This window comes from Lactuca serriola, chromosome 1 (assembly GCF_051521515.1).
Source record: "Lactuca serriola cultivar US96UC23 chromosome 1, Lser_US96UC23_V15, whole genome shotgun sequence".
Taxonomy (NCBI): domain Eukaryota; kingdom Viridiplantae; phylum Streptophyta; class Magnoliopsida; order Asterales; family Asteraceae; genus Lactuca; species Lactuca serriola.
The window spans coordinates 37,779,912-37,791,560 of NC_136408.1; the positions used below are offsets into that span (position 1 = coordinate 37,779,912).

The 11,649-nt window shown below is 31.6% G+C and overlaps 1 protein-coding gene across 1 annotated transcript; it reads right to left on the reverse strand.

The window, feature by feature from the left end:
* Nucleotides 1-1,780: 1,780 nt before the first annotated feature.
* On the reverse strand, nucleotides 1,781-5,386 carry LOC145083701 (sucrose nonfermenting 4-like protein). The gene is made up of 13 exons (XM_079023398.1): nucleotides 5,028-5,386; nucleotides 4,804-4,891; nucleotides 4,432-4,617; nucleotides 4,123-4,257; nucleotides 3,962-4,021; nucleotides 3,774-3,863; nucleotides 3,578-3,682; nucleotides 3,337-3,478; nucleotides 2,993-3,160; nucleotides 2,825-2,888; nucleotides 2,657-2,726; nucleotides 2,236-2,332; nucleotides 1,781-2,132 (listed from the first exon to the last, which is right to left on the reverse strand). Exons 1-13 carry the CDS (start codon nucleotides 5,093-5,095, stop codon nucleotides 2,032-2,034), a joined length of 1,374 nt encoding a protein of 457 aa, XP_078879524.1. The 5' UTR covers nucleotides 5,096-5,386; the 3' UTR covers nucleotides 1,781-2,031.
* Between the last annotated feature and the right edge of the window lie 6,263 nt (nucleotides 5,387-11,649).

An 11,649-nucleotide genomic window follows, 5' to 3' on the forward strand; every position in this document is an offset into this window, starting at 1 on the left:
TTTAATTTTGTCATTGTTGAAAGTATATTGCTATTTAAGGGCGAAGCCCCTGAACTGACGAGGGTCCGGGGGCAGCGCCCTTGGGAGCAGGGTCCAAAAGGCGGCAACCCCTGGCGGGGTCCATTTATAGACTCTGTTTTATGTTAGTTTATGACAAGTAATATGACAGTTTTTGGACAGGAAGTTGTTTTCCTATAACTACCATATGACCATTTTAAGACATGAAGTTAGTTTTTGTTATATGATCAATTTCGGATTCATTTTCTAGGTACAGATTTCATAACATCTTCTTCATTCTCTATTCTAGAAAAAAAAACAATGATTTCATCCGATTAGAGATTTTGAGTGTACCCTCGAAATCCTTCAATCTGAAAGTGTTTCACAACTTTCACTGATCCAAGTATCTCTATATCCCGATTTTCTAACAGTAGACCTGTAATTTAGTACTTTGCTCCATTGTTGTGGTTGAAAAAGATTTATAGATTTACATACAACAAAATTTGATAATGATTTTGATGGGAAATTTGAACTTAACATTATTGTATTATAATATTTGTTATGATCTTGTAGTTATCACACGTGCGATGAACCTAATGCTTTTGCCTATTAAATATTGCAGTTACATAAGACTACCAAATTTAGTGATTCAATAAAGTCACCGCTTCATAGATGGTGGTGATTAGTGTCATTTATCAAATGAAGTCGTGTCGAAAAAGACTTTGTAGATTTATAATTCAATGCTACACGTCACAAGCCACAAAACCGCATTGAAAATGGTTGAACTTGTTGACGTTGTACATTTAAGTTTACACGGAAGAAACTACTAAGTGTAAGGATTGAATGCATCATCACGTTGTAATTCGTAGTTTTAAAAAACTTTAGTGTATATAATTTATTAATTATATATACTATTAATCGTTAAAAAGTTGGGGAACAGTAACTTTTTTTCTCTTTCATGTTTGGCCACGGAAGTTTGAGTTTTCGCTATTTTAACACTGATTTAATTTGTTACATATTAGGGCCTGAGAACATTTTTTTCCCGGCTCATCCTGAGCATTTGAATCTGCAGGACCAGCCCTGATAATTCTCGACTAAATGCCTATATTCGACCAAATACCCAAACAATGATTGTAATATTTCAAGAGTTATTGTATGTGATAGTTATTAATAGAAATAAATTTACATTTTAGTAAATTATTTATTTTATATTTTGTATTAATGTAGTTCAAATAATAAAAGCAACAACAATAATAATAGTAAGTCAATAGTAGCAACAAAAACAACAACAATACTCTAAATCTAAATAATAGTAAAAGACAAGAAAAAGAAAAAAAATACAAAAGACAGAAGACAAAATAATAATAATATTAGACATAAGAATGTGCATCTAGCAATATTTGGTACTAAATATAAAATCACCTTAAAAATGAGTCGTATTGGTTTGCAAAAAGAAATAATGATTTGATATGCAAGATGTAAAACCAAAGTAAAAGAAATAGACTTTTGATAAACCTAATTCACACTTCACTAGTGAACAGTAGAAAGACAGCGAGATAATTTTGTCATAACATGCTCGATACTATTTTTCCTCTTTTGTTTCTAATCATCGATTTAAAAACTAACATAGGTCCAAATGATGCACTATGTTATAACATGTTTAGTACTATTTGTCCTCTTTGTTATGCTTTATGTTTAACTACTGAAATAGGTAAAATAAAAAAAATATCACCTAAAAAAATTGTTGAAATGGGGAAAGGTAAAAAATTTAGTCAAATACACATCTCATCAAACGACTATGATAAATAGATATTTCAATATTTCATTAAGCATGATACAAGAAGCTTGTGGCATGTTTGGTTCATGGATTTCAAGAAAGGGGAAGGGAGAAATCAATCTCAACCGTTCATTGAACTAAATACAACCACATTTGCAGTAATAGGATTAATTTTATACCGCATTTGCATCACCCCATACTTTCCTACATACCAAATTTACTATTCAAACCACGTCACAATTCACAAATGAGAATATTTATGAAAAATCTCTAAAAATGAGATTAAATATGTCTCTCAATGTAATCAAACCCAACACACATCGATTGTTAGCTTCAACAACCACCACACGACGCATCCCTATCATAATCACACAAAATTTATATTAAAATTTTGCAACAAAAAAGTACCAGTTGAATACATGTCAAATACAGTACAATCTGTTATGTCATGTGATACGTACCTGGATCTGAAAGAAGATTCATGACCTTAAATAAGGAATCTGAGCGTGTGCATATGCCATACCTAGCACGGGCGTTCTTGTCTACAAGTTGTAGTGCCTAAATCACATAATTCATGAAAAAAATGCATTTAAATTTTGGACAATTGTTGACTTTCTTAATATTGGAAAATGGTCAAATACGTGAGGATCAACAATATCATTTTTGCATCATGTGAAAATATTGTCCTTACCATTTTGTTTATTATTAAGGCATTGCACTTCGAAAAATCTAACCAATTATAACAATGGTTAACCAATAATCCTTTTTTTTTTTTTTTAACTTTTTGCTAACGTGGATGCTAAATCACGATTAACCCGATTATAATCTCGAAAAAAAATTATTATTCAATTTTTTTTATGGAAAAGGAAAACAAAGGCTTACTTGAGATATTGTTGTCTGATCAAGTTGAACATGAACATATGCATTACCCTTTGCTAACGAAATAACATCACTAATGAAACAGGAAAAATTCTAATCAGTACCCTTTTTGGTAATAAAAAAAATTTAAATAATAAACCATTAAAAATTCTAAGAGAACAAGAAAACTACCTCCTGGAAAAAACATCAATAAGAGCCCCCTTATCATCAACAATAGGCACTGAACTTATACGTTCTGGAAAAAATCACAATTCACAAGTAAGATTTTCAAACATAGATACAGGGGCATAGTTGGTATATATAAAAAAAAGATAATAAGATAATATAGTTGATACTCACCATCTATTAACAGTCTATAAGCATCACTAAGAAGATAATTAGGAGGAAATGTTCTTAATTCCCTTACACCCCCAATTTCTCTAATCCAAGTGCCAATTGGAAGACCACCAATCGAATGTTGTAGAAGAGGTAAATAATTTATACGATGTTCAAAATGTCTGCATATATCTACATTTTCAAAAATCAAAATACCTTTAGAACATAATCAACAAATCTTGCAAGAAATAGCAATGTACTTTCATTATTATAGCATCCTGCTTTTATCTATTATTTACAAATATATGAAAGTATGTTGCTATTTCTTGCATCAACATTTTTGTAGAAACTTGAAGAAAGAAACATACGTTCTAAGAGTCCACTAAGACATGCAACATGAAGCAATTGTGGACAAGTTGAACCTTGTTGCACATATACAACAGGAATTGCAGATATGTGATTTTGCAAGATTCTAATTGCAACATCACTCAGTGAATCATCAGGATCAACCTGTTTGTGTTCATATAAATATATTTGTCAATAAATTTATGAAAAGAAGTAAAATATCAAAAATTATATGAATAGGTTATGGTTATGAATTATGATTACTTTGATCAATGGTCTTCTTTGAAGTTGAAGCTTCCCTTCTTTCCATGCAGATATTGTAGAAAACTGATGGACACTATTTGTCCCCATTGCACGATTTCTCTGAAGCTGCAAGATTATTAATAAAATTTTAACACTTCATTTAATTCCTAGATGTTCTTTTTTCTTCTTAAAGTATAATTAGTAAGTTGTTTTATACCTCAATTAGGACCATAATGAAATCGGATGGGGTTAGCATCCCTGAAATCTGTAAATTGGTTGCATCCCAAAGTGGGGCAATAACAAATCCCTGAAATGTAAGAAAGGATTTAGAATTATACACAAACAATCCAAGAAATTAGAATCATATAAATCAAGAAACTATAATGATTTTTAGAGAATTTCTACCTCTTCATGCATAACAAGAAATGCTTCTTCCACAGTCATATTATCATCCAATGCGAAAACCTAATATCCAAAAGAATAACAATGATAACACATAATTACTTATCAAAAATGAGTTTGTTATGAGAAAAAACTTATATTTAAAAAAGGGAATCCATTCAAACCTTTCCTGAATCCGGAATTAACTCGTATGCTTTGTAAGATGAAAAATGTTTAAATAATCGACGACATGTAGTCTCAATATCATCATTCGTTAATTCAACTTCCACTTCTTTAGGAACACTTCCTGATGTTGAAGCCTAAAAAAGTGCAATTTTTTTAAAAAAAAAATGTTAAAGAAAAATGACTGCAGATTTGTAGAAAGTTAGGTCCAGACTTTCTTTATTAAGTTAAACTGTTAAACTGTTAAAGAACATCTAGAACTCGTTATAAAAACTATAAGAAAATATTTTTATATTTTTATAAATACTTACAACATCGGCATGATTTCTATCATCATAACTATCAATATCCATGACTGGTAGACCATCATCAAAAAGTAATGTTTGAGGCATTAGCTGCGGTTGTTCCACAAGAACGACATTGTTAACACCATACTCATCTTCAGAAATTGGTTGTCGCTCATCGATCCTCCACACACCATCAACCAAGAATTTGAACTTCATTCGATATTTGGCGCCCAGAAAAACACAAAAAACGCAATAAAAATCAAAATCTTTTACCAAATTAACTTGTGGTAGTACATTAGTACTTGAATCATCCATCACAATCACATTAAATATCATCATTGAAACATCAAACCTTGATTTGATTGACAAATACGATGGAGGAAAGAAATTAATTACCTTGTGTAAACCAGGTGGTAGATCGCAAATCGTCATAAAAGTCGTGGATGAACCCTCGACAGTGACCATCTGTTGATACTTGATCCACCTTCACATATAACCACCAGTTGCATTATAAGTTTAGTGTGTGAACTGTGTGTTCCACAAAATTAAAGTCAAAATCAAAACGAAAATCAATCAAATTACGAAAAACCCAATCGCAAGAAGTGAAATTGATAACATACGCAGTGAAATCACCACATAGGAACACTTGATTGCCTCCGTGAGACCACACGAAGTGTGTATGAACCATCTTTGTTGAAAAATCAGTTCGCCCTAAAACAGTGTGCAATAATAGGAAATCGAAAAGTGGAAAAGGATCAAAAAATTAGGGAAAAGGATAGAATTCAAACAAAAATCAAATCTTTATGTGGATCCTGCCGGCGTAACTTATGCATATACAGTATACACATATCAAATGAAATCTGTGCATAATTAGGAAACAGAATTTTGAGGAGCTTAGCCCAATTAGGAAACAGAATCTCCTCGATTTCTCAGAGCTGTAAAACAGCGGAGAGACAAAATATATATATTTATATTTGTGTCATGTTCCTTCTTCCTTTGTTTTTCTCCAATCAATCGTGAAAAATAATAGTAAAAGAAAAAGAAACTGTATCTTTTAACATTTTATTTTATTTTTTTAAATAAATGTTAAATTTTTTTATTACACAAATCTAATTAAATGAGAATAACGATAACATGTAATAATTGATATACGGGTAGCTAGTGATTTATTTGGTAAGTGGTTTATGTAAGATAATTAGTTCCGAAACTCATATCCAAACACTCCAAAAGGGCAGGGTATCGTTTATATATATTTTTGCAGGGTTAATAATTTATTAATATCAAGTGAGAACAATTATATAATTGAGAACGCAAGAATAAAATCTAGGTTATATATATATATATATATATATATATATATATATATATATATATATATATATATATATATATATATATATATATGCAGCAAAACTCTTCTGCGTATCAACACGACATAATTCATGTGTGAATAGTAACCGCGACCACTGGGTCACATATTTCTTTTTGTTGCAAAACCCTTCAACATACCGGCGCGACGAACGAATGTAATATTCATATGTGAATAAGTATATGCATATTCTCAAGTGATTATACATATATGAATATTATATGTTTCGTCGTCCCGGTACGTTCCTCTGTCGCGCCGGTACGTTGGAGGGATTTACGACAAAAAGAAATATGTGATCCAGTGGTGGTTGTGTTAGTTGCGGTGGTGGTTATATATATATATATATATATATATATATATATATATATATATATAATTGTTTTGTTATATTTTGTATATGTAACACTAAAATCACATGAGTTGTCCAAAACTTACTATTTTGAACAAGTATTGCAGGTTAATATTTTTATTTGTATACGAGTTAGGTTAAGTTTTTTTATACATAATTATCATTAAGTCATGTCCTAATAATCTTTTCCGATGATCATCATCCATAGTTCCACACCCAACATCATCACCATCTTCCACCTCCCACCAACACCATCCATCTCTAACAACAAACATTACCTTCTATCACCACCATTTACCACCACAATCACCCATCTTCATCATTCACCACCACTAAAAAAACTAAACTGAAATCATTGAATGAATGTGGTTATAGGTGCTGCACAATTCAAGATAAAATGAGAGAGAGAGAGAGAGAGAGATATGAGTTTTGGAGCAACAATAGGAGTAAGGGGAGGGTGGGGGTGTTTTCAATGAATGAGGAGATTGTGTTGAATATCATATCAATAGACACATAAGGAAACTAACAAATAATATTGATAATTATATGTAGTTGCAAATAATAAGTACAGTTATTATCATAGTTACAAAGTTTCGTCTAGAAACCATATCGATCTTTCACGATCAGATATGATAATAAGAAAGGAAGAATGAAAATGTCATGTTATCGGACAAATTAAAATAACAAAATAGTAAATTGAAACCAACTTGGACCTACTAATCTTCGATAAGCAAAAAAATGTATGGAAGAAGCTTTTGTCCTTAAAGGTTTTTACACCGCTTAAAAGTTGTAAGCTTCAACGTAAACACCCGGTATTTTATGCAAAATATTATTCGTTCCAACTGTTGAAAATAGTGTCTAGCCATTAACTATTTGTATTATTTTCAAACGATAACATCGTCCTTTTAGGTTGGCCTCACGACACAATTAGCAATAAAGAAATGGAGAAAAAATCAGTTGTTAATTTATTATAAATTAATAAATTAATTAGAAATTATTTTGGTAATTAATTAAATAGTTTTAATTAAATAAAAGACTTTAATATTAATTAATTGCTAAAAATTAATTGGAATATTCTAGAAGCCTCTTGAAGAAGATGGAACGAAAATAAAGATATATATCCTTATATATGACAGGTTTTGATAAGGATGTGGATTATCCTTAGGAATCTGACTAACTTAAGGATTTTAGCTGGAGCATATAAATAAGAGGCTTGGGATCAAACCCAAGGGCTTCCTAACTCTAGATTTCGTTCACCTTTCCTCCTATATCTTCATAGGGCCGAAAATTATAACCCCTCTCTAGGGTTATGGAATTTTTGACTTATCTATTTTTTAGGGTTTCCTTGTTTTGCTTCTTGGAGTCTTGGGTCTGACTACATAGAGGGATTCTACTTTGGGTCCTTCATCCATTGAAAGAGTTGCTAATCACAAGGTCTCAATCAAACGCTAAATAGGTAAGTGTTTTATCCTTCTCTTTAGTTCATTTCAAAAGTAGGTTGCTATAACTAGTAAAACTTAGATTTTGTTTCAAGATTATAAGTATTACTCTAAGTAATACAACAAAATTCCCGTTTTATATTTAATAAACATGAGTCATGTGTTACCAGTGAAAACACACATATTATTTATATTTTGATGATGGAACGTGTGTGGTTAATCGACACGTCATTGCAAAAATATAAATGAATATGATGTGGCACTCCTATATTATGTTAATGGAGCGTATGTGGTTAACTGACACATCAATGAAAATATAATTTAAGTTGAGGGTCACACGGTTTTGCATGGTTGATTCATCATTTATTCAATGGTCTGCAACATCTCCTTCATTGAATCGAGATGAGCACAATCCAAGATTAACATGCCATTAAATGTCAACGAATCTCAAATGATCTAGGGGTTTCAAAAGATTGAAACTGGCAAAGTCAATTGCCTACCTAAATAACTTTGTTGCGTGTTTACGCCATCCCTTTACACACCGTAAAGCCAAATATGGGTCCTAGCCTTAGTTAATAAATTATTAAGGATTAAAACTTATTTTAAGGATTAATAAAACAAACAAGAATGAAATTAATATTGAATGATGTCTATGAGATAATCTATTAAAATCTACTGATATGAAACATCAAAAGGGATTGGTTGGTGCGAATCATTCTAGTCCAAATTCATAGTTTGGGAATAGTTCTCATCGATGAATAGATTGATCATGCCTTTGATAAAGCTCTTCCTACGGTTCCTCCAACCATTGCATTCTAAAATTGTAAGAACAACTATCAAATAAGCATATAAAAGTGAGACACAACTTCGTATTAATTAGGAGTTGACTGTGGTTCTGATTATCAATTGGCTAATATGACCATGTGCTAAAATCCTTTTTCATGACACTTTAGATGATAAACCATTAATCTTTATTTGAGCTGGCACCACCTCTAGATCATATAGGCAACATTTTACAACATCTTTGTTGCTTAAATGTTTCCAAAACTTTGTTAAGAGTGTTAACTCAACCTTGTTTTTGGCAATGACATATTACCCTATCTCACATGAATATATAATTAATGGCAATACCTTTTATCGTTAGTGGCTCCGTTGTTACCCTTCAAACTTTGAAATTAGGAGCACTAATGTTAGGTTGGGTTTCCATCACTAAACGATTCTTTTATGGTTTTAGACCAATGACTCTCGTGGTAGATGTAACTAAATCTCTTGTCAGAGGTTTGGTAAGTGGATCTGCCGTGTTCCTACTTGATGGTACCACTCTCAATTAGTTGTCTCACAAAATTGTGTGACAGACCTACATGTCTTGACTTCTCAATATATACCACATTATATATTTTAGACTGTAACATCGTGATTTTTCACCCATTTTTTTTTGTTTTAAACATTTTTAGCCATAATATTTTAGCAAAATTTTTATTTTAATTATTATGAAAACATCACCAATGTTACTTTATTACGAAAAACAACCTTCATCAAAATTAAATTCATAAAACCAGTTCTCAAAACTGAATGTAAATGAAAACTCAATACATCTCTTCACTAAAGAAATACTAAATGTAACTAACCAAAAGTCTCCATCCTCACCAAGCCATCAAATCATGCTACATGTACCAATGCAAGGCAAGAGCAACAAACAAAGAAACAAGTGTTAGCATACGCTAAGTAAGTCAATCATAAGTACAATATTATGGAATGTACAGATCCCAAAAGGGTCAAACAAAACATCATATAAACAAGCATTCAAACACTCACATAGTATGACATCAGATACATCATATAAACATGCATTTAAAGATACACATAACATGTTGTCATATAAGCAACACAATAATGCTCAAATAATATTCTTCTTTAGAGCCTTTACATTTAGTTACACTTTATTATTCATCTTTGTAACTAGTTATTAATTCATTCATTACAATAATATTATTCTTCATTTTCATCATTAATAATTAATATCCTTTAATCGCCATTGTAATTATTAATCATTTTACTCCCTTATTATGGGACTATGTTTTCACCTCTAACCCCAAGGTAAGTATCTCATTCACTACTGACATGACTTTCACGGCCCGATATACCAAGTGAGGCGTGACTCACACTCATAACATTGCCCCCAATTCGTTGCGTTCGCTACTCAAATGGTGCATATAGTAGTATTGTAACACCCTGTTTTCACCCTTAAGTAGGATTTAATACAAACCGTTTGTTTATAAAGTTTGAAGTGGATGTATATTAATTTTTAGCCAAAAATATGTAGAAAACGCCAATACGAATTTCATAGATATAAAAAACGCTTAAATATGACTTCCTATGAAGAATTTATTATTCTCTAAAGTTTTGCATTCAGCCCTATACGACAAAGTGTGTTGTAAAAAGTGAATCAGAGATAGGTTGCTTATTAGCTTACGTAATCCAAAAAAAAAAGTTGTAATGGTCGTAAAAGCAAGAGCGTGCATATAAAGAACGCCTAAATCTAACTTCGTATGAGGAAGTTATGATTTTTCGAAGTTTCGGTACGGCAATGCACGACACTGAAATCGAAATTAAGATTGGTTGAGTATTAGCCAAAACAATGCAAAAAGATTTGAAGATCTTGTAAATACCGATCTATAGATATAAAGATAGTCGAGAATGAAGCTTCTATGAAGAAGATATGAATTTTACATGGCCCTTTATAGTGTAATCTTCATAGAATGTTAAATTTAAAGTAGAACGAGAATTAGCCGACGGAGTCTAAATGAAAGTTGTAGTACTCGTCGATAGTGAAAGATATGAATTTGTGAAGATTCTTGAATTTACTTGGCGTGAGCAGCCCAGGAGCAGCCACATGTCACACCCGAGAGCCAACCCTCCCACTTACCAAAAGGCGTGACACGCCCCCCTTAGAATCTGCCTATAAATAACATTCAACCTCCTTTGATTCCTCACACTAAATCCTTATCTCTCTCTCTGTAATTCCAAATTTTCGAAGGTTTTTCAGGAGTCTTAAAAGCTTCACTTTAGTGAAGCTCTAGAGTATCAGAGAGCCCAGAGAAATAGAAGCTTTCGATTCGAATCCCTGCTTACGATTTTCACAGTTTTCGTTAGAAATCGTTGTAAGTTAAGCCATGCTTACTAGGATTTTAAGGTAACTTATAATTATGTTTATAGTTGTTATTTGGAACCTATAAGTACCATATTAATCATTAAGTCCAATTAAATATTCTGATTGGTTTACTTACAGGAGATGTATCTCGAATGGGCACGTTGGCTTGGTTGTTGTATTTCAGAAAAAACTATATGTCAAAATGGTCCTGCCTCCCAACTGGCGTGCTAAGATGATCCTTAGTTGATAGCCATGGAAGTAAATTTGGAATTAGTGAAGGATCTAACTTCTACCAAATTCCATAGATATTAATAAGTTATAATATTATTGGATAAATATCTAGTAGACATGATACTCGCCAGTTGGATTATCAGAATGATAGTTATTAATCATTTGAGTAATTTTCTAGGTGAGTTATCTTACTATACTATATATTATAATATATATATCCATGTATAATTAGGATATAAGAGCTAGTAGAGTAGAGTCGGTATTATAGTCTTTATTGTTGGATAAAGTGTCTAAGTCAATAACTATATTTAGTATGTACTTGACCCAGTTTGGCATGGTCCATTTGGGTTGCATGACATCATAACAATTGGATAGAAAAAAATGAGAAAATGACACTTACGGTTTGTTAATATATTCTAATTTATTAATATGAAATCATATTATTTAATTAGTATTGATCAAGAATTAATTTGGAATTAATTTTGTGATCAAAAGGAGACTAATTAAATATATGGGGATTGATTTGTAAATCATTCATTCTTGTATAGTGGGCTTATGGTTCATGATTCACTAGATTGGGCTAAGACCCATTGGGTGCTCCATGGAGGTTAACACCCATGGATTATGGGGGAAATGAAAAGCCATGCACATTAGGGTTTACATGGTGTAACCCTACATGTGACACACTATATAAGGAACCTTA